Source organism: Ostrinia furnacalis, unplaced genomic scaffold (assembly GCF_004193835.3).
Source record: "Ostrinia furnacalis isolate ACB-3 unplaced genomic scaffold, ASM419383v2 OfSCF2274, whole genome shotgun sequence".
Taxonomy (NCBI): Eukaryota; Metazoa; Arthropoda; class Insecta; order Lepidoptera; family Crambidae; genus Ostrinia; species Ostrinia furnacalis.
Window position 1 is genome coordinate 549,759 of NW_021132513.1, and position 25,078 is coordinate 574,836.

General features: G+C 41.5%; 1 protein-coding gene across 1 annotated transcript in view; it reads right to left on the bottom strand.

Moving 5' to 3' along the window:
- The window catches only part of LOC114354921 (Krueppel-like factor 2), a 45,204-nt gene that overhangs the window by 7,050 nt on the left and 13,076 nt on the right, over positions 1-25,078 (bottom strand). Inside the window, exon 5 of the mRNA XM_028307522.1 lies at positions 12,972-13,059. Within this exon, the coding sequence (XP_028163323.1) occupies positions 12,972-13,059 (88 nt within the window). The remainder of the gene's footprint in view (positions 1-12,971; positions 13,060-25,078) is intronic.

Consider the following 25,078-nt stretch of genomic DNA (forward strand, 5'->3'; position numbering starts at 1 on the left):
TGTGGTACAAAGTCATGATGGGTGAAAAGATTGAATTGACCATAGACCAGACAATGTTCCTCCACTTTAGTGAAGGGTTTTTCCATAATTTTCACGCTTGGTAGTTTAAAAAGAGTAATGTTCATCAAAGAGCGCTGCTGCCCGTTCTCTGTTTAATGCGTTGTAAATTCTGAATACAGGCTCCCTTAATACTCGCTTAACTGCACTTAGCTAATCCACACTTCTTAGGGGCCTTTTCTCTGGATCTTGCAAAACTGAATTTGTGTGAACACGACACAATCTCGTTGTTTGCAGGTACGGTTTTTTGCAGTACAGGTCATCATCATCATCATCATTTCAGCCATAGGACTACCACAGCTGAAAATAGGCCTCCCCCAATGACTTCCACATCGCACGGTTGGTAGCGGCCTGCATCCAGCGCCTTCCTGCTACCTTTATCAGATCGTCGGTCCACCTTGTGGGTGGACGTCCCACGCTGCGTTTTTCAGCTGAAGTGGCAGTGGGCAGGGCACATAGTACGAAGAACTGACGGCCGATGGGGCAACAAGGTTCTGGAATGGAGGCCGCGTACCGGAAAACGCAGTGCAGGTGTTTGCAAAAAATGTATGCAGTAAACTGCTAGTGGGAACACACTTGAATTAAACAATACTTGTAATTAACTGGATCCTGTTTTTACTGGTCCAGTTTAACCCACTTGTTGTGACAAAACCGATTTCCAAATTCGAATGGATCGGTTTTTGTGGACACTGCAAACAGGATTTCGTGTGAATGTTTAGTATTAAAACACGTTACTACTAACCCTGCAAAAAACAGTACCTGCAAAAAACGCCTTACGCTTATAGCTTAGACCAAACCAACAAATTGATTCTCACACTTTACTCTCTACAATTACGCGTGAATTTATACATTCGGTAGTCATTGTTACGCCACACCACTTGCGAAACTTGGGGCTGTTGTCCAGTGAAAGATATGCTATGGAAGTTTTATTTTGGCTCATCATCATCAGCATTTCAACCAAAGAACGTCATCTACTGAACAAAGGCCTCCCCAAGGATTTTTACAATTACCGGTCCTGCGCTGCCCGCATCCAGGTACTTCCCGCGACCTTCACCAGATCGGTCGGTCGATGATATAGGTACTAGTAGGTATAACTGAAAAGTTCTCGAGTGGCAACCATAGACCAGAAAATACGGTGTGGAAAGGACTCCCACTTGGTGCATCGACGATCTGGTGGAGGGCAGAGCGCAGGACCTGTAGTTGTGGAAGTCCATGTGTGAGGCCTTTGTCCAACAGTAGATGATAAATAGGATGAAATGATGATGATGATGACGTATCTTAGTCCTATCTAGGATGTTACGTTATGCTACTAGTATCTTCCCAATACCGTTCAGTAAGCAATATAGCGCAATATCGCTTACTAAATCCTAGCTCACACTGCCCACCGTTGCTTACTTTAGATATGTATTGCAGATGTTATAGCTGTAGTGTTTTATCTACACTAATATTAATATTACAAAGAGGAAAACTTTGTTTGATTGGTTGTAATGAATAGGCTCAAAAACTACTGGACCGTTTTTAAAAATTCTTTCACGATTCGAAAACTACGTTATCCACGAGTAACATAGGCTAAATTTTATTTTGGAAAAATAGGGTTCCGTAAAATATGTAGATAATGTAGTCCACGCGCGCGAAGCCGCGGGCGGAAAGCTAGTCGCTCAATGAGCAATATGGCTCAATATCGCTTACCAAATCTTCGCTCACACTGCCCCCTCAGCCTACTAGATATGTATCGCAGATGTTATAGCTGTAGTTTTATCGTTTATAAATTATCTTCCCAATATTGTTTACTGAGCAATATAGCGCAATATCGCTTACTAAATCCTCGCTCACACTGCCCCCTCAGCCTACTCTAGACATGTATCGCAGATGTTGTAGCTAGTATAAGGTCTCTTCTCAATATCGTTTACTGAGCAATTTAGCGCAATATCGCTTACTTAATCCTCGCTCACACTGCCCCCCCCTTCAGCCTACTAGAAATGTATCGCATATGTTAACCCCAAGCTACCCATCTTTATCGCTCGTGCGTAATTATATTGCTGTCGTGACTGTGCGACGGGTGCCCGCAGTGAGTGTGCGAGCGCGACAACAACATAATTACGCGCGAGCGATAAGGATGGGTAGCTTGGGGTCATTGGACAAAATTCTACGTGCTCGTGGACCAGACTATAGTATAAAGTATATTCTCAATATCGTTCAGTGAGCGCAATATCGCTTACCAAATCCTCGCTCACACTACCCACCTAGCCTACTAGATATGTATCGCAGATGTTATAGCTAAAGCCCGGTCTGTGAGCGCGTAATTCTGTTGCTGTCGCGCCCGCACACTCACTGCGGGCGCCCGTCGCACAGTCGCGACAGCAATATAATTACGCGCGAGCGATAAGGATGGGTAGCTTGGGGTCATTGGACAAAATTCTACGTGCTCGTGGACCAGACTATAGTATAAAGTATATTCTCAATATCGTTCAGTGAGCGCAATATCGCTTACCAAATCCTCGCTCACACTGCCCACTCAGCCTACTAGATATGTATCGCAGATGTTATAGCTGTAGTGTTTTATCGTTTATAGCGTTCTGTATCTCTCCACCACATCTATTGCCTTGCAGATTGCCCGAGAGGCGATATAGCATCAGAAATATTGCCTGGGATTGTGGGGAATATCGCTTTGCGAGGTTGTATGAGGATTTAGTATGAAAGCTGGTGGACACTTAACATGGACAAATCAAAAATTGCAGTAGGTATAAAGTAGAACAATATTGTGTAATTAATTTATAAGGACAATATATTTTTTCGTTAAAATTATTTTTGTTTGCTTTTTAGGCTTATTTGTTACCACTTAAGGAGATCATTTAAATTACTTAACCAATTTTGCGCATTTTTTATTATTAAAACATATTTTTTCATACAGTTCTGCTGTAACAAACATAAAAAAAACATGTACTTACACGAATTTAGGACCTCCTCATTTTTTAAGTCGGTCAAACATTCAACTAATTCCGAACCTGTTTTTTTTTGCAGTAGATTAAAAAATCCAATCCTACTAAAGACACTTTTATTTAGTTAGTTTAATCATTTCCTCCAAAAAAAGCTTTTTTTTAATACATATTTGCCAAGACAACACATTTAATGACTCTAACATTCGATTTCGCTATTTAGACGGTAGTCTAGTCAAGTGCACTAATAAATCTACGCGTAAATATTAGAAAGGCTACTAAAACCCTAACTTTATAACATAACTCATCCAGTCCAGTAACTGGATATTTCCCAGGCCATAGCAATTCATATGTCACGTTAGATTAAGTTATAAATAAGCCTAAAGGCACTATAAGGCGATAACTTACATATTAAGTTGAAATAATAAGCGGAGCCGGCCACTTAGCGTTGTACATAAATGGGTGACAATGTCCTGGTACACATTGTGTACAATCCTTTTGAAGTTGCCTCAAGTATAAATCAGTATTTAGATTAAGAGCATTATTGTCTACTTTAGTTTAGACTTTAGTCATTGTAATTTCGTTGTGTACCAGTTCAGCCTCAAATAGTTCGTGACACCCAAAGCGGCCAAAAAGTTGACAATACACCCTTATTTCAATGAGGGCTATCGTTTTTATACTTAACAGTTGGCACCCCTGGCGATTGACAGGACTTTACTCTACAGTGGCGTCATCTTGATGAGTGCAAATGCGATAGTCCTCCTACCACTTTAGCGCTCACCAGCCGGCGCCACTGTCTTCGCTACTAGCAAGTGACAGGACCTTACTCTACAGTGGCGCCAACTGGTGAGCGCTAAAACGATAGCCCTCATTGTAACAAAGACGTGTTGCGACGGCCTATGTTCAGCAGTGGACGTCCTGTGGCTGAAATGATGATGATGATGATAAAAAGAATTCCCTAACCAGTCTGGCCTACGTGGGGAGTGTAGACCAAATCCTCCATCTGCCTCGGTAAATTGGAGAGGTCGTGCTCCTGCAATGGAGACTAGAGTAGGCGCACACCGTTGATTTTTCGTCGGCCGATAGTTTAGTCGGGCAGTTGATCAGTATGGGCATGTATGGGAGTGCGCACACTACGCCGATTCGATTTGGCCGATTCTTCATACAATTTAAAATCGGGCACAACTAAAAATCAACGGTGTGCGCCTACTCTAAACGATGATGATGAAAAATAGCAACTAAATTGCGATTATCTTTTGTTTTGTACACAATATCAGCATTATTAAAAAAAAAATGTGGTTTAGGATGTATGTAATTTAAAACAAATTATGTAGTTTGGGAAATAAATAACTTGCACGCTATACGAACAGTGTCTCATGAAGCGCTAGTTTAAGCCCGTGGCTTCGCTCACTTGTATTTCATCTGTCGCGGCCCATCCCAGAAAATGTTAGAAATAGTACTAAGTACATGAGGCTAATCCCTCCGCTGCTTCACGTGAGACCCAACAACCCTAACGCTAAGGACTTTTCTAGGATTTTCCAAAAAAGTTAGCCAGTATAATATAGGTACATATCAAAATCACCACCAGTATGTAAAAATATTTTTCTGAAAATCTTATCAAAATCGGTTCAGCCAAACGCGAGATAATCGCGTCCGTGAACATACAGGTCAAATTACGAACACGAAAAATGTTAATTCTTTTTGGATTTCTTTTTGAATATATGAATCTGTAAGTCCAGATATTAGCACGTTACTACCTTGTTTAATATACGAGTACCACGCAATTTTGTATACCCATTCTTATAAGATACACCATACAAGAATGCGTGGTAAATTCAGTGAACTGCTCCTGAATCAAATGTACCTACTACTGCTTTTTCTATTTATTTATATTAACCGGCAGACAGTGGTGACTGAGTTTGTTGCTGCGCTTCTTCTCAGCACTTGCCAAATGTTGGTCTCGAAGCGCTGGTAGGGTAAAAAGATTATGAGACATGTAGAGGCTCCTTAAGAGCAAAATATTTGACGATTTGTAAGAACTATTTAATAGTCTATACAAATAAATAAATTTTGACTTTGAATTTGACTTTGGACTCTAACACAAGATAATAAAGTCAAAAACTTCGGTTTGAGGATTAAACAACCAATTAGTCTGTGAACTCTACAACATTTTGCATTCATATTCGAGCTCCTCCAACTACATAGTATTATTAAAATCAGTTTATCAATTAGCAGAAGCGTTATAATAAAACCGTTTACAATAAGTGCTATGCCAATTACTGAGGTGCTATGATTGGGCACAGACTAGCAAGAACAGCCAAGCCATAGCGCGAAAATTTAACCCAGAATGTTTCTTCATGATACCAGGCCTGTTCATCTCCGCGAGTTTACATCGAAAACAAAACACGCACGATTGCCCCCTACAAGAGTACTATTCGACAAGGCCTCACATACGAGCGAACATTGACTCACGCACGCGTATTCTTGTGTATGATGGAAAAAAATAAAGAAAATGGTGTACTAAATACTGTGCAGTATTTAACTGCCTAAATAATAATAAAAACACAGAATGTACTTTTTTAAGTTGCCTGAAGACACTGAGAGGTAAATAAGTAGTTAATATTATTCATGATAATTCATGCTAAATCATGTATTTCCTCCGCCATTTTCTGCAGATTGGCACCTCACGTCACATCATTTTACCGAAGTCAGCCCTATAGCTTCGGCGCAGTACCGATCACTGACGTTTGTCAACAAAACTTCTGACAAACTTGCTTGACTCTTGAGACAAGCTAAATTACACCATATTGTTAATGACATTGAGCATACATTTTTTTAAATACCTTCGCGAAGTAAAACTTCTGTACGTAGTACTTATTATTATTCTGTGATGATACGAAAGAACAGAAAAATTACTGTTCATAGATTTTGAAATAATAATCAATTTAATTGGTGTACCTACAAGTGACATGTCATAGGTTTCTTGTCAGTTGTCACTAGGTGACACAGACAGTGGCGGCGTAGCATGACTGGCTTGACACCCGGGGCGATCTCCCCCCATATACATACTGTGGGCTATGGCACCCCCGAATGGTTGGATTTTACAGATTCGAAGAGTTTCCTCTTATGATGTCGAGATGAGATGTTAATACAAATCAGCTATATCCAATCGCACCCCTCCCCCCCGTATCATGATCCTTGTCATGCAGATGCGCCAGTGAGTACTAATCTGCGGCATGCTTGGCACCCAGGGCGGTGCAGTTTATCAAAAAATGTTGCCTAAAATGAATACATGGCTACACTTCCCCGGACAGTGAACATTTAGCATTTATAACAATTAAACTGTGTCCGAGTTACTGTCCGGGAAAGTGCTAAAAATAGCAAGGTGATGAAATGAACGCAAAGATGTGTATTGAATAGTATTGATAGTGATAGTTTCGCAGTTATTGCGCGTGTTTAAACAACGCCTAATGGTTTCATTTCACGTGTGTTACCAGCAGGATTAAGCACAGTGTACTGACTGTTCTACCTGCACTGTAGTCAAATGGTAGGACCGCTCTCGACCTCTTAGGTTAGCATTGAGATGAGCTCTGGACACGCAGTTTGGCGGCTCGAGGTGTGAGAACCAGCGATTATTTATTATGTCATAATATTATCTTATCTTAAGCTGGTGCCACCCACAACGTGGACCGACGACATCATAAAGGTAGCAGGAAAGCGCAGGAAAACGCAGACCGCTACCAACCGGGCAACATGGAAAGCATTGGGGTAGGCCTATGTTCAGCAGTGGACGTCATTTGGCTGAAACGAACAAACAGTTGACCCGAAACCGATGATCGGGTGAAGATCGCGATAAGCACCTAGATGCGGGCAGATGGACCGGTCGTTGTGGATTTTTTTTTATCCACAACGAGGAAGCTCTTGGCCTGTATCTCACCTGATGGTAAGTGATGATCAGGCCGAAGGTGGAAGCGAGCTTCACCCGGAATCCTCAACCACGGAGGAACTGGCTATCTTACCTCCAACTGCCGGAACACAACAATTCTGTTAACATTGTTGTCATGGCGACAGACTTAGGTAAGATGGTGGTAGCTAGCCAGGCGGACTTAGAACAAGCCCTACCACCAACCAATCCGAACAGAAAAATTTGCCCCCACTGGGAATCGAACCCGGGACCTCTGCGTCTGAAGCAGATAGTCTTACCACTAGACCACAGAGGAGGTTAAATCCTCGGGGATCCTTTGTCCAGCAGTTGACGTCTTTTGGTTGGACTTGAAACGGATATCCTTAAGCAATAAACGCTTCAGTTTAAGCGTTGAACCATCAGCTCATGAGGTAAGGTTGGTGTATTTTTAACACTGTATATCGGGTGACCATGATGGGCCATTTAACGGGACTTAATTACTGCTGTGTGATAGTTAAACTTTTAGAGGGAATTTATTTAATTACTGCTACTAGTAAAGCGAGGCTTGTTTTGAATCAATTTAAATGTTATTATTGTTTTAATATTTAAAACAATGTTTTAAAGTGTGCATCGCTCGGTGTGAAGTTTTTTGGGTAGATACAATTTTTAATTTGAAATAAGGACTTAACTATGGTGCTTTACTAAATATTTATTAAACGTGAAAGTTTGTAAGAATGGATGCATATTTATACTCCCCCACACAAAAATTACTAGACAGAGTTTGATTAAATTTAAAAATACTAATGCATGAGAATAAATAAAGCATGAGTACAAATATGTCGTCGTAGCAGAAGGAATCAACGGAATAGTGTTTATTCATCATCATCATCATCATCAGCCATAGAACGGCCACTTTTAAACATAGGCCTCCGCCAATGATTTCCATATCGCCCGGTTGGTAGTGATCTGCATCCAGCGCCTTCCTGCTACCTTTATCAGGTCGTCGGTCCATGGGTGGACGTCCTACGCTGATACGGGATAATGTTTTAAACTAAGAAGCTAGTGAACGCCAGACCTACGTCATTTTATAAAGCGCTGAAAGTTTGTCAGCGTGTGCTCCCAACATAGGTTAGAATGTTGGTGCATCATGAAGTTTGGGTCATCGTGGCTTTGGCAGCTACCCTAAAAAGTGTCTGGCAAGGAGTTGAAACTTTCAAAACTGTCTGGCTGATGAGGAAACTACTTCTAATTATTGCCCAAATATTATTTATAAAAATCAGCTTTTATGGTATAAATACTAGTTTTTTTACAGTTACCTAACACGGTCACCCTATATCCTAACACTCCAAACCCATCACTCTTATTCCAAAGCGATAGATATCACAATTACCTCTATAATACTGTTAACAATCGAGTTTTTACTTAGCATGACCTGAAGACTGCCAGCCTTCGGTTTATTCAAATCACTGTAAAATAGGTGCAAGTAACACGCCAACTGTTACAATGTAAGGTGAATTAATTACATACAGACAGACGGTATATCAAGCTTAACGCCTATGTTCTTCTGATTAATTTCCAATGACAGTTTAACTTTCCCGGTTGTTTCACTGATTGGGTTATTGGCGGTCAAGCTGTAGATCCTGGCTACACAGGATTTGCATGGGAACGAGAGGTGGGAATAGTCCCGTAAGCTTGAAGACACGATAGCCTATGAAAGGGTCAGACTAGCCGACTCGCGGTCCGAGGAACGCGGGTGCGATCCCCAATGCCTGACTATTGTGGTAAGCCAACTCGTATCACAAGCATATTGAGATTACCACGAGGGGTTAACGGGATTATTAGTCACTAGTGGCCGCCTGCAACTTCGCACGCGTGGATCCCGTTTTACTCCCTTATGTGTGGAGTTTCATGAAATCCGTTCTTAGTGAGCACCTACGTTCTAAAAGGAACCCCCATGCAAAATTTGAGACTCCTAGCACTTGTAGTTTCTGAGATTTCGTGATGAGTGAGTTGGTCAATAAGTGACCTTTTGGTTTTTTGTAGATATACTTAGATTCAAATCGCTGTAAAATAGGTGCGAGTAACACGCCAAGTCTTACAATGTACCGTAAATTAATTACACACAGAGGGCATATCAAGCTTGAAGCCACGATAGCCCAACGGTGAAAAGGCCCATCTTTTCCACTGGTTACGTGGCCAGGGCCCCGCGATCTAGGGGGGCCCCGTCTGCTCAAAAAACCTTTTCCATTCGCGCTCCGTTGAAAATTCTGTGTATAGGGCTCTGAGCGTATCTAGGTTATTTTCAGGGGGGCCCGAGACCATCACACAAACATTACTATGTGGTCTCACAGTGCGCGTGGACGCACTGAGCTCTATTCAACAATGTGCGTTCAATTTGCTGCTTCATTTAAGTAAGCATTGTGAATACGTGCGATATTTATTTCAGATCGAAAAAGATGTGGAATCATACGGGATTCCCTCGCACTTGACCGCGTTTTTCACTCTTTACAATATTTTCTCAAATCTATACCAAATGTACAATCAGCAAATGAAGCTACAGCATTTTATTGCAAAACCACGTCTATCTCAACTACACAAGAGTGCAAGCTTGTCCAGCAAGATGGCCGCGATAGTGCACCATTCACGCAATGCTGTTCCCACAGTAAAGTAGGCCGCTCATGTCGCCGATTTAGGGTCACTACACACGAGATACTTTTAGCAACGGCCATCGGCGATTTTGCCGCTTTTAAGAGCTGAATTCAGCGACCATTCATCATCATCATCTCAGTCATCGGACGTTCACTGCTGAACATAGGCCTCCCCTAATGCTTTCCACGTTGATCGATTGGTAGCGGCCTGCGTCCAGCGCTTTCCTGCTACCTTTATGATGTCGCCGGTCCACCTTGTGGGTGGACGTCCCACGCTGCGTTTTCCGGTACGCGGCCTCCACTCCAGAACCTTGCTGCCCCATCGGCCGTCAGTTCTGCGTACTATGTGCCCTGCCCATTGCCACTTCAGCTTGCTAATCCGTCGGGCTATGTCAGCGACTTTAGTTCGTTTACGGATTTCCTCATTTCTGAACGCACGCGAAATCGCGATGCTGTATCGATAGTCGCAAAATCGCCGATGGCAGATGCTGAAAGTAGCAAGTTTGCGGTGGCCCTTAGAAGCGCTTAGCTTATCTGGAGCTAGCTAACTACATAATTGTCGGTTAAGATTAATGTCTTGGATACTGACGTTTTGGTTAATTTGTGGATTAAACGAACCTGAAATGGATACTTTCATTTCATTACTGTAGCTCTAGGATCTCCATAAGTCAGTAGGATCAGCAGAAGTCCACTGCTGGACAAAGGCCTCTCCCAAGGATTATTGGATCTCCCGCATCCAGGTACTTCCCGCGACCTTCACCAGAACGTTTACACCAAATAGGTCTGGAATGCGCGCCACGATAAACTTTTATGAAGGTTTTTTATGGATTTTACACGATAAGCCCATACATTTTGTCGACTGAAATCGACGAGAAGGTCATATCGTGACGCGCATCATAGACCGGCTGGTTATTTAGTCTCTCTCCACTACAGGAGGACAAACAAACGTTCAATTTCTATTTATCTACACTTATATTATAAAGATAAAAGATTTGATTGTTTAAATTGAATAGGCTCCGAACTACTGGACAGATTTGAAAAAAAAATCTTACACCATTACAATTTTACAATAGCTGTTATGAACATAGACGATATTTTTTCGCATTAAGAACTCTGCCGGTCCAGCTAAACCTGCGGTCAAAGGCTAGTTTCACAACAGATGAGTACCCCAGGGACAGGGTGTTGAATATAAATATAAATATAAATAAAACATGTTATTAAACGCACAATTAGTACAGATCCGGGATAACATCCGCGTTGCCTTGACGACCTCGGTCCGTCACGTTTCCAGCGATAGTGATGGAGGGGCAGACAATCGATAATCGATTGATTTACATAGCCGTTGTCGATAACTACGCCTCAGGTGCTGTGAGAGGGAGCGATTTAACGCCTTCATGGTCCAGTGCTAAGAGATCAAGATATACATACATTAATTTGCAAGATTTTCGACTAAAAGGTTTGTATTGTCAGGTGAGACCCACATATTATGGGACTTTTCCCAACTCTCGTGGTGGGACCACTGCAACTCCTGTGTAGCCAGGATCTACAGTTTGACCGCCAATAAAAACCCAACTGGTGAATGGCAAGTTTTACCATAGGGAATGTTGAACTATCATTGGACCCGCAACGAAATTGATCAGAAGAACATAGGAGGAGTTTGAAGTTAAGGTTCGACTTCCCTCCATTGCAAAGCGGATGACAGGTGACAAACAAAGGTTTAGTAACTTTTATGAAAACAATGCACCACGGACAATAAACATCAATTAAGGGGACCTATCTTATGAGCTACGAGTATTAGGCAGGTAGCCAATAAAATATTTCTCACAAAATCGCTTAAAAGCACGGACATTTATTCTTAACGAAAATAAACCCATTTAAAATCTGAATTTGAACTGGAAGCATTATTTATTTATATTAGGAAGACCAGGGTTTACATAATTGATTATTTTACAATAAAGAAGAATCGATATATCGATCGTACATCACTACCGCCAACGCCTTTTTAATTCGACCTCAGCGATTGCGTTTGCGCATCGATTTGAACGTGTGCTCCCTTTCTAACGACTGCGATGTTCTTTATACCTTCCATTAACCTAGTGTCGAATCACTTTACTATGTACCTTCTATAAGACACTCTACAGAATACAAACTTAGTATCTTTTTCTACCACTGTTTCGGGCCTTTAGTCTCAGAATGTCCAATTTGCAAAATGTCAAGAGGAACATTTTGCGACTTAGACATTTTGCTACAAGTCGCAAAATGTCCAAGTCTCAAAATATCCAAGTTGCGAAATGTCTTGGACATTTTAATAGTCTTGGACATATTAAAAGTTTAAAGTTTCATTTCATAATTTCTTAAGAAACTTTGAACTTTTGAGACTTGGACATTTTGAGACTTGGATGTTTTGCGACTTGGACGTTTTGCGACTTGGATGTTTTGCGACTTGGACATTTTGAGACTGACATTTTGCTACCACTTGACATTTTGCAAATTGGACATTCTGAGACTAAACCGTTTCGGGACAATAAATGGGCCAGTGCTGAGAAGAAACAACGCAAGAAACATAGTCACCATTGTTAATTTTTCAAGGTTTTACCTCCGACCGGGTCTGGTGAGGGTCGCGGGAGGGGCCTGGATGCGGGAAGTGCACGACCGGTCGTTGTGGAAACCCTTGGGGAAGGCCTTTGTCCAGCAGTGGACGTCATTTGGCTGAAATGATGATTCTTGTAACTGAAATTGTAGTGCATTATAGTTTTTTCTTTTTCCACATTAATTAACTACCCTTTCGTTTACTGTTTACTACTCTAATAAAGTATTAAAAGTATTATCTGTGGTTGAGGATTCCGGGTGAAGCTTACTTCCACCTTCGGCCTGATCATCGCTTTCCATCAGGCGAGATACAGCCTACAGGCCAAGAGCTTCCTCGTTGTGGATAAAAAAGAAGTGTCTTAAAACATCTAGTGGACCATAGAAAAACCATACTAATATTACAAAATACGAAAATGTCTATTAGCTTCTCACGATAAAATGTCACTAAAAACATAAAAACATAACCCTCCTTCTGGCGCAGTCGGGTAAAAACAAAGAGAAAAGAAGAGCGGAGTGGTGCGGTGTTTCATAGATAGCAATAGCTTTGCAGCTCCTCGCCTTGGTGAAGACTGTGCCTGGGAACTCTTTACTTGCCTAAAGCCTGGTCCGTGAGTACGTAGAATTTTGTCCAATGACCCCAAGCTACCCATCCTTATCGCTCTCGCGTAATTATGTTGCTGTCGCGCTCGCACACACACTGCGGGCGCCCGTCGCACAGTCGCGACAGCAATATAATTATGTGCGAGTGATAAGGATGGTTAGCTTGGGGTCAGTTTACAAAATTTTACGTGCTCACGGACCAGGCTTTACATACTAATAAAGTATTTTAATACTTGCCGACAAATCTGGTCCTTCGACGGGGTGTGGGCGACCTCCTCTTCAGGCTGAGGTCCACCGGCTCCAACTGGATTGGAGGCACGCAAGCCTGGAACAAGATATCACTTTGTAAGAAGGTTTGAACCCTGGATACAGCTGTTTAATGGTAGAGTTAGTTCTAAAATCAGAAATATTTATCCAGTACTTGGGCCCTTTCCAGGTTCACCAGTTTTCCAGGGACCCAAATATAGTTAAGTGGGGCTGAGAGGAAGTGACGGAAGAAACTCAGTCACCTCAGTCAGCCTATAGGCTGGTTTTAGTGTCACGCGGACCGTCCGGTGCGGACCAGCTCCGCACGGCCAATCTGTATGAACTTCTAGGGAGCGTTTTAGAGTAATGCAGTCCGGAGGAACCGCTCCGCTCCCTAGCAGTTCATACAGATCGGCTGTGCGGAACGATCCGCACTGACAGTCCGCGTGACACTAAAACCAGCCATAGAGCTATAGGGCTCTAGAATTTGATTTACGGATGCTTTAAAAAATCCTTCTTTCTTCCTCAAAGAAAAAGTTTTAAACAGGACTTTAGCCGTCCGTTTGCAGGACGGAAAATTTTATGAAAATGTGCGAACCTCATGCTTCTTCAGCCTATTTGGACTCGTGGGGAATGTAGGTCAAATCCTTCATTAGAGGGTTTCAATGACATAATGATGATGAATATAATTTTCAGGAGTCCAGAATTGATAGATGTTTTAAAAAGCATTTATATTTCTAGCCATTGCAAAGGGTACTAGTACACCTAGTACACCGTCTTAAACTTAACCCTAGGACCTAGGTGACCCAAAAAGCTTGGATCCTTCAAGGTAACACCCAGGACTTATAAACATCACGTGCAAACCTAATTGAGGACCTAGGGGACCCAAAAACATGTATCTTTCTACATTGCAAGTTGACCTAGTATTAACTCTGTTTACAAACCTATTCCTAGGACCTAGGTGATCTTTCCAGGAAACACCTAGGTCCTTATAAACATCATGCGCAAACGCAAGGCGTGGCAGCGCTTGCACAAGCGACATCTTCAATTAACGGGCGCGGTGGCACGCACAGCGGGTTTGGGATAGGCCGCTATGTATAAAAATTATGTATGCGAAAGTGACTCTATCTGTCTGTTAACTTTTTAAGAATTTATGAGGCTATCTTGATGAATTTTGGTGTCGAGATAGATTAGCCTTTGGAGAAGGACAATGCGCGATTGCGGTCAAATACCTGCATTGTTATGTATAAAAAAAACATTTTTTTTATGCTAGACAAGGCAGGTATTTGACCGCAATCGCACCTGGTGTTAAGTGAGATGCAGTCTAGGATGGTACATATCTGCCCTGTAAGTGCCTATTCACTCTCGCCTTGAAAACGCCCGGATTATAGTGTTCAGGAAATACAGCAGCAGGCATAGGCTATTTTGTCATAAAAGCAAAACTAGAGCGCTTTTACATTTAGGCGATTTAGCAGCGCGACAAACGCGCGACAGACGCGCTGCCGAAATGCCTTACTATGTGACAGCGGATGCATGCCTTCACATTATAAAAACGCCGCTGCCGCGCTTCTAACGCCCTAATGTGAAAGCGCTCTAAAAGAGGGAGATGAAAGTAGGTATCTATAAATCCATAATTTCTGGCAAAGGACAGGGCACATAGTACGCAGAACTGAAGGCCGATGGGGCACCAAGGTTCTGAAGTGGAGGCCACGTACTGGAAAACGCAGCGTGTGACGTCCACCCGCAAGGTCATGACGACCTCATAAAGGTAGCAGGAAGGCGCTGGATGCGGGCTAACAACCGGGCAATATGGAAATCATTTAGTAGGGAATTTAGTGCAAGAACCCCTCCACTTTGGTATAGAAGGCTCATTTTTGCACCAGTTGTTCTTTGGGTGCTCCTGAGTTGATTTCCGTCGGTAGACATCGGGAGCCCCCCCTGTGGTAGCAGGGGGAGGGGGGGCAAGTTTTCTTCTGCCGCGCTTCACTTTAAGGCCCATATCTTCAAAACTATAGGTATTAGGGCAAGTGTGGTGTCATTTTCGGATAATTAAAGGATGGCGAATTCATTTCTAGAACAAACTTTTTGCCTTTTCATACAAAAAAATAGAAATATTGAGGAAAATTCACAAAAACCAAAAAGTATTTTTTTAAATAAACGTCGTTAACTTTTAAACCATTGGATTTAATCTAATAAAAAAAAAAATGTACTGAAAGCTACATTTACCAGGATTATAAATATATACCATTATATGGTACTTTTTTCGAAAAAAGTAGGTGAAAAAAAATTTTTTCTTCAGAAAACAGCGGGCGAATTTTACTGCGCGTCGGAAAAAAAAAATATTTTATCCATGAATTCATACTATTTGGTTCATAAGCAAGTAAGGATTATTATTTTAGAATTTATTTAGAGTTCCTGGCACATCAAGCTAACATGATTTGTAATTTTTCTTCAATTAATTTTGAACTCTATGTGTAAGACATAAGGTTGAAAATAGCTTAAATACATTTTAATATTGAAAATATCATAAGAAGAAAGCACTAAATAAAGAACTTGAATGTGTCTAACTAAATGTCTAATGATTATTATTTTAATTAACACTTATTTCTACATACTATTGTACCAGTGATTTAACGGAAAGGTAAGTGTGAGGAAAGTGAGGATTAATAATCATAGTACGGGAGATTATTTTTAGCACAAAGGCTACGGCTGTGACCATTATAGTTGTTTGTTTAGACAGCACCAGCTTCTGCACTTACATCTCACCATTTCCAGGCAAGCTTCGGCAGCTACGGGCAAATCAGTCCATGTAAGCTCCATGGTGCTATCGACTCTGGTCCACCCCCAACCAGTCGGGTAAAGGGAAGACTGAGTCGGTTGCTTGCAACTGACCCTATACGCGAAACCCCTTGATATACCTACTAAATTTTAAATAACTTGAAAAAATCATAAGGACATGATTACTGCCCTTGATATACTGCCCGTAGCCGATTCTGATACAAAACTGCCTAGGTTTGTGGGCACTTACAGCACTCGTTCATAGTCAAGCATGTAGTAATAGTAGAAGGTACCTACTTGATCTAAAACAATACCAGTGGATTAATATGATAAGTGAGAAAAAAACAGTGGATTGAGCTAATAAGTGGATAGATCTTGAACAAGGGACGACTAGAAAAGAGGACCAAAATCCCAACAGGACAGCCTAATCTGGTTTACTGACAGCTCTAAGCCAAGATGGCCTTGGGAACGGGAGCGGGCGTCTACTGTAAAAACGAACACAGTGAACGTTTAAGGAGGTTTGCTACAGTATTTCAAGCTGAATTCTACTCTATAATTATGTGTGCACTAAAAAACAGGGGTGTAAAAAACGCAATATTTACATCCTGAGCCACAGCCAGGCAGCACTCAAACAAAGCCATCGCCTCAGTGAAGGTTGAGTCTAGAATTATTCTAGATGCAATCTTAAAGATGAACAAACTCGGAAGGCATGACAAAGTGTACCTGATGTGGGATACCTGGACATACAAGGATCGAATGCAATGAGAGAGCCGACAGTCTAGCGAGACAAGGGTCAGAGACGATTCCTATTAGGTCAGAACTGATAGTATCTTTATCTAAAAGCATACCTCATGGCCATAATATGGCCATATCCAAGAAGCACATGGCTGAATGGGAAAGCTCCAACGATATGAGCCTCTCCAAATCATTCCTAAAGGGAAATACAGGGTCATGGAGAAAACTCATCAAAGGTAAGCCCAAGCAATTACAGGTACGCAAACTGGGGAATGAACCACATGTCCCACAAAATGGTCCTAACAACAGAAGCTCTCGAGCATTTGGAAAAAATGTGGGGTCCATGAAACACTTAATACTGTAAGGATGGATCTGCTTGGGTTAGCATATCCGGCATCAGAAGACTTTAGCTGGCTTTCACTCAGACGGCTTTAATTCACCTAACTAATGGATAGGATTTTTTTGGATGATAGGGAATAAAAAAGGGAGAATACAGATCCTAATGGGTCGCTGTGGACTACGCTTAGGTGTGGCCCTATACATATAAGATACCTAACCCAGACAGCTTTGTATCAGCATTGGCTACTGGCAGTATATCAAGGGGTTTCGCGTATAGGGTCAGTTGCAAGCAACCGACTCAGTCTTCCCTTTACCCGACTGGTTGGGGGTGGACCAGAGTCGATAGCAACATGGAGCTTACATGGACTGATTTGCCCGTAGCTGCCGAAGCTTGCCTGGAAATGGTGAGATGTAAGTGCAGAAGCTGATGCTGTCTGAACAAACAACTATAATGGTCACAGCCGTAGCCTTTGTGCTAAAAATAATCTCCCGTACTATGATTATTAATCCTCACTTTCCTCACACTTACCTTTCCGTTAAATCACTGGTACAATAGTATGTAGAAATAAGTGTTAATTAAAATAATAATCATCAGACATTTAGTTAGACACATTCAAGTTCTTTATTTAGTGCTTTCTTCTTATGATATTTCCAATATTAAAATGTATTTAAGCTATTTTCAACCTTATGTCTTACACATAGAGTTCAAAATTAATTGAAGAAAAATTACAAATCATGTTAGCTTGATGTGCCAGAAACTCGAAATAAATTCTAAAATAATAATCCTTACTTGCTTATGAACCAAATAGTATGAATTCATGGATAAAATAATTTTTTTTTCCGACGCGCAGTAAAATTCGCCCGCTGTGTTCTGAAGAAAAAATTTTTTTCACCTACTTTTTTCGAAAAAAGTACCATACAATGGTGTATATTTATAATTCTGGTAAATGTAGCTTTCAGTACATATTTTTTTTATTAGATTAAATCCAATGGTTTAAAAGTTAACGACGTTTATTTAAAAAAATACTTTTTGGTTTTTGTGAATTTTCCTCAATATTTCTATTTTTTTGTATGAAAAGGCAAAAAGTTTATTCTAGAAATGAATTCGCCATCCTTTAATTATCCGAAAATGACACCACACTTGCCCTAATACCTATAGTTTTGAAGATATGGGCCTTAAAGTGAAGCGCGGCAGAAGAAAACTTGCCCCCCCTCCCCCTGCTACCACAGGGGGGGCTCCCGATGTCTACCGACGGAAATCTACTCAGGAGCACCCAAAGAGCAACTGGTGCAAAAATGAGCCTTCTATACCAAAGTGGAGGGGTCTCCATACAAATCATTGCACTAAATTCCCTACTAATTGGAGGAGGCATATGTTCAGTAGTGAGTTCACCACAATCCAGCGTTAAAAGGGGATTGAACTACCAGAACTCCTGATTGGCATTCCTAGTTTTCACCTTTTGTTTTTGATCGGGAGAGGCGTGCATAAAGACTTGGTGACAGCCCGAAATCCACGCAGGCAAAGCCGCGGGCCAAAGCTAGTGTATTTATATATCTATTTAGGTGAAAATCAAGTAGCTATAACACGCGCATTGCACAGGGCGGGGCGTTTTACGCAACCGCGTCATCTTCAATTCACTTAGGGCGCGGTTAAAGGCACGACGAGTTTTGGTTGGGCCGTAGTGGTTACCTAAATATCTTAACTTGACAAAAAATATGCTTTGGATACCACTCTGCAGTTGCACTAAGTATGTAAAACCTACGTGTACCTAGTGTGTGTTTACTTTGTGTAGGAATAACTAATTTAAAGAAAAACGCGAAACTTTGGTAAGACACAACTGTGTAATGTATTTACTTTCTGTATCGTTGCGGGACCAATGACAGTTTAACTTTCCCCCGGGACAAACTTGACCTTCACCGGTTGGGTTTTTATTGGCGGTCAAGCTGTAGATCCTGGCTACACAGGAGTTGCACCGGTGGGAACGAAGGGTGGAATAGTCCCGAACCCATCAAGCAACACTGGGCATTGTGGCATCTACGATCTAATATTATAATAGGTACCATTTACAACAACTCTACAGCTCTATAATATGCTAGCGACTGTACTATGGCAGCGAGGACCGGGCGTGGCGCACGACGCTTGCGCAACCGATGCCATCTTCAGTTCAACTGTGCGGCCTCACTGACAGCGAGGAGCGATTTTAGTTTTTATTTTTAGAGCGAAAGAAGGACTTTACACAGGCACAATTAAAAAACTTGTAAAAGGTTAAATAGAGGCACAGTTTCGAAGACGATATTTTTGACAGTTTGCTGTTCGTTCGTGTCGACCAAAAGGCCCAAGGATTTCCACAAAGATTGATCCTGCGCCGCCCGCATCCAGGCACCTCCCGCGACCTTCACCAGATCTTCGGTCCACCTAGTGGATTGTTGCCCACACTATGTCTTTCGGACCGTGGTCCACTGCTGGACAAAGGCCTCCTCCATATTTTTGTTTATTTTATTCTATTTTATTTCTTGTTTGTCACCTATTATCCCCCGGAACAAACTTAGCCTTCATTGATTGGTTTTTATTGGCGGTCAAGCTGTAGATCCTGGCTACATAGGAGTTGCAGCGGTGGGAACGAGAGGTGGGAATATTTTCTGTACATAACGCTGATATTAAGGACACGCCTCATCAAGCAACGTTGCATGCGGACCTCACACGTGGTCTCACGACCGGTTGCACTCGCTTATTATGCATCAATTACATACAAACATGAACTTATTTCCCAAGGCATAAGGTTTAAAATCTTTTGACTCTACCAATGAACTTTTATGCGCCAATTGCAAACAAATCCAGACTTTATACCCACGCAATAAGATCAAAAATCATCTAACTATGTACTTTAAGTAGACCGTACGTTAATACACAATTCACACCTTTGCCAAATAAGAGGGGTATGGCAACATTATATCCTTTTGTAGGTATTAATTTGGGTTTATTGGGGCGATGTGGGAAATTATTGTGGGATAATATAATTACCTTTTTAAAAAAATAAAACGGACTTCAAATGCGTGAACACAAAAAAAAAAACTAAAAATTAAAAATATTGCGTATAAAAAAGTTCATCCCCAATTTTCCACCCTTAGGGGTGAAATATTTTCTTCAAATTCGCATGAAACCACCCTTTTGATAATACCTATTCAACAAAAAATAATCGTTCAAATTGATTTATAATCGGCGGAGATATTGCGTATAAAATAGTTCATCCCCAATTTTCCACACTTGGGGGTTGTTTTTTCTATTATTAAATTTAAATGGGACCACCATTGAGGTATTACCTATACGCCGAAAAAAGATTTGTTAAAATCGGTTCATAATTGGCGGAGTTATCGCGTAACAAACATAGAAAAAAAAAAACATACGGGTCGAATTGAGAACCTCCTCCTTTTTTGAAGTCGATTGAAAATGAACTATACAGTGTGAGTCACGTTAAAGTGTACATATGAAAATAGATAAAACTAGACCTGATTTTATCGACAAAAAAGAGGTCAAAAATTTTTTGAGATTTTTTTTTAATTTTTTATAGAATTTTTTTTCTTCCAATTAAAAAAAATCAATAAAAAATTAAAATAGGTCTAGTTTCATCTATTTTCATATGTACACTTTAACGTGACTCACACTGTATTGCAATTTAGTATGTTCACTTCTAGTATCTAACAAAGCTAGACTTGGTCTAAGTCCACCATAGAGATATAGAGAGATGCCAACTAATGCGCTGAGTTCGAAACTCAGTGTTGCATTAGAAATTCACACATAAAGTAATCAAAATATGTGCTCATTATCCACTGCGGTATTAGTACTCAACGTTCGAATAATCTTTAATCCTACGCAAGCAATGTAAACTGTTTACATTATGACGTCGTTGCTGTCATCATTGCTGTCAATGTGTTCTGTTTTTGGGCATATTGCTGCGACACCGGCCACGCCCCCTTGTCACATCTCCCTTTAAGTCACTATCTACCTATCAAGACGACTATATTCTCACACCCGTATTCAAAAAAATACTTGCTTAAGTGAATCAGTAAATCGAACGCACAGTACTCACACACGCGCAATACTGGAGTGAAGACGACCCTTCTTCGAACTCCTAATTTTATCTTTGCGGGTCCAATGACAGCTTAAATTTCCCCCGGGACAAACTTGGCCTTCACTGGTTGGGTTATTGGCGGTCAAGCTGTAAATCCTGGCCACACAGGAGTTGCAGTGGTGGGAACGAGAGGTGGGAATAGTCCCATGTCTTTCTATCTAATCTTACGAGTTCCTTGATCTGTAGCAATCGTCTATCTGGAGACATAAATAGTAACTACCCTCAATTTCGTGGCTGATAACATTCAGCTAATTTGACGTCATTTAAATACCTACTTAGGGCTGCCAAAGCTTCCAAACTCTTAAATTATAATTTGTAGCGCCCATCAGCCCATAATGATCTGTATTGTAACTGTAACATCTTGAACTGACCAAATGACCACCACCGCTGGACAATGGCCTCCCCCAAGATTTCCTCAATGACAAGCGGGCTGCGTTCACTTTGACCTGTGCGCTAAAAAATTTCAACTGCAACGCTAACGCCAATCAGTTGTTTGCACAAATCCGTATCGCGGTGACGCTTTGACAGTTAGTTCAAACGATGTAAACGGAACGCTACTGCGTATTTGTGCAAAAGCTGACAGAAAGCTACTTTTTTTCAAACACAAGTCTTCGCGGATATTTGCTGCGTTTTAGTGAAAAAATAAGGTGTTCGGACTTTTAATGGAAACTGCATTAATACGTTATTTAGTCTGTTTGCGCGTGACCTTTACCGCGATAGAAAATTGCACATCAGTTGGAATGAAAATGAAGTGTGACTAGAGTGTGGACTAGAGATGAAACGCGAATGAATTAGAGACATTATAAATTAGCTCAATCGGGGCCCTGACCGCAGACCGCATCCATTGTGGCAAATCTTCACCAAAGTGACAACCATAACCTATGCAACTCCTGCGCATTTATACCCTCTAATTGAACCATTGATTTGTCACTCAGATGATGGGAGCTGGTCGCCGGTTGAGACCAATTAAGGGCATATCTACTATCTAGAGCAGCACATCAAGCTGTCAGCATCTTATGTGGTTTGTAATAAGGGCGAGATTGCAACAAAATTTTTAACCTCATGTGGTTTAGAACTGTAATTATTACAAGGAGGAAAACTGTAATAGAGTTACAATAAAAATATATCCTAGATTCTAGACTCTCTTGGTCAAATAGGATTATGAGAATGCACATTGAGTTAGCGTGGGACGTCCACCCACAAGGTGGACCGACGACATCATAAAGATAGCAGGAAAGCGCTGGACGCAGGCCGCTACCAACTGGGCAGCATGGAAAGCATTGGGGGAGGCCTATGTTCAGCAGTGGACGTCCTATGACTGAGATGATGATGATGATGACATTGAGTTAACCCTAGCTATTGCTTCGGGACACGAATATGCCACATATTTTTAATAAGGTGTCTGTAGAGTTTGTGAAGTTAGGGCGAGTAGAGTTAGAAGCTTGGCTCTACATGACATGAGATCTGATAACTTTTTCATATTACGAACCATTATGGTCTTGTACACAAACATACGTGTTATAGATCGTTTCAACCACGAAGACGCGCCCCATCAATTTTTGGTCTCGGTCGCGCGGGGTGCGAGGAGTTTGATCCGAGCAATCCGAGCGGCATTATTGGTGCGTGTGTACTCATGGGTAATTTAGCGTGTACCGATAACACTCAAACATTAGCGGAAGAATGGTGGGGCGCGTCTTCGTGGATAAAACGATCTATACATGGAAATTGTTTTTGGTGGGATATTATACCTACGCTCGATATACGTTATGCTCGATATACTTGTACTTAAAATTATAACGAACACTTAAATCAACTAATACGCACCCCGGAACTGATATAGCAGTGAAAGTCGCTCCAAATAGATATTTCACTGTAGTTACGTCACTAAGGGTTCTGATTTAGTTACTATTCAATACCAATACCCTTCAGTTGTCGTTTAACTGTAGTAGAAAGTCACAGTCGTATGGTAGCTTAAGCCATGAAATTGTTGATTCATTTATGGGAAAATGCTTTTGTGATCTTGTGGAGAGTTAAAGTGTTAACAAAAGTTCATACATATCAACAAACCTACGAGTAAGAACTAGGCTTCTAGAATATAAATGCTCTAGCATTCTGAATCTTGACAAAAAAGAGATATCATCATCATTTCAGCCATAGGACGTCCACTGCTGAACATAGGCCTCCCCCGATGATTTCCAAGTTGATCGATTGGTAGCGGCCTGCGTCCAGCGCCTTCCTGCTACCTTTATGATGTCTTCGGCATGCATGGGTAATGGGTATGGTCAGCAATGTTCTGGAGTGGCCGCGTACCGGAAAACACAGCGTGAGACGTCCACCCACAAGGTAGACCGACGACATCAAAAAAGGGATAACAAATAAATAATGATCTGTCTCTGTTTACACACATCACATTTGCTAGAATAGGGTTATCTTATTTCACCTTATTTAGGGCCGCGCATGAGCGCAGTGCAAGTCGATCCATTGGGATCTTTTGTGCTTACCTTTACCTTTATTCCCCATAAAAATCCTATTCATTAAAAGTTCAGTCAAACCAACGCGATCACACGCGATCAGATGGCGTGTAGCGATGGCGATCAGACTTAAAAGCATTGATCGCTAACTTGACTTAAAAGCATTGACTGCACGCCGGCTGATCGCGTTGGTTTGGCTGAACCTTAAGTGAATCAAGTGCTTGGGTGAGAGGGACCTATAATCTTCTGGTATCGGATAAGCCGACCCCAGGAGACCCATCCTAGTTCTTGCTAGCGCGTCGCATTCGCACAGTAGGTGTTTCATGGACTCCGCATGTTCTCCACATGCTCGACAGCTGTCATCCGTAGTTAGGCCCATTTTGTGGAGCATGTGGTTTGTGGTGTAGTGTCCTGTTAGCGCACCCGTGATCACACGAGCTTGCTTTCTTTCTGTTTCCATTGAGTATGGGGTTAGAATGAGCATTCGCTTGGTGTAAACCCACCCTTATGCAAAGAGGTACAAAAGTATATCGAATCCTTCTAACTGGGTTTCGTGGTTATCCTGTTTTTTAAACCTGTGACAGACCAAAATTCGCACGAACGAAGCCGTGGGAAAAAATAGTATTAAAAATATTGGGACAGTTTTAACTATTATAGTAAGCTCGAAAGGCGTTTACTTCAGATCAATTTAGTAATTTATATCAAAGGCAAGATAAGTCATTTGCGGTTTTGAAACGTTGATGTAATACATGAAATTACTGCAACTTAAAGCTGGTATCATTAGGGTATAAGTGCTCAATCGTACGACACTTCTATAAAATAATAATAAATAATAAATTATAAAAGCAAAAGGTGATTTATTGATGACTGATTGACTAACTCACTCACTCATCACAAAATCTCAGAAAGTATAAGCGGTAGAAGTCTCAAATTTTGCATGGGGTTTCTATTTAGAACGTAGGTGCTCACTAAGACGGGATTTAGCAAAATTCCACCCCTAAGGGGGTTAAACGGGATCCACGCGGATGAAGTCGCGGGCGGCCGCTAGTATGCAATACGGAAGCCTATCCACCGTTTATTAATTACTACTAAAGCCTGGTCCGTGAGTACCTACAATTTTGTCCAATGACCCCAAGCTACCCATCCTTATCGCTCGCGCGTAATTATATTGCTGTTGCGACTTGCGACTGTGCGACGGGTGCCCGCAGTGAGTGTGCGAGCGCGAAAGCAACATAATTACGCGCGAGCGATAAGGATGGGGTAGCTTTGGGTCGTTGGACAATATTCTACGTGCTCACGGACCAGGCTTTAATAACCACTTCCCTATCAGAATTCAGTTATCAAGCGTCTAATTCGATACACATAAGCAAATTAGATTACCATCTTTTGCAATGGGTACACTAATTAACTGAAGGTATAGTTCTGGTGTATAACTCAGTCAGCGCCTGAGGCATGGGAGCGGCACGGGAGGGGTGACACATAGTAACATAATATGACAGAGTCAATACAAATGAGTAGGTCATCTTCATAGAAACGCACGGGCGCGGTTTGTATGTGAGCGCGCCAACACGTATGCGGCGCGCACGCACACACCACAAAATATAACAGAAGGTAAACTCCATACTAAGCGCGCTCGAGCCACGCA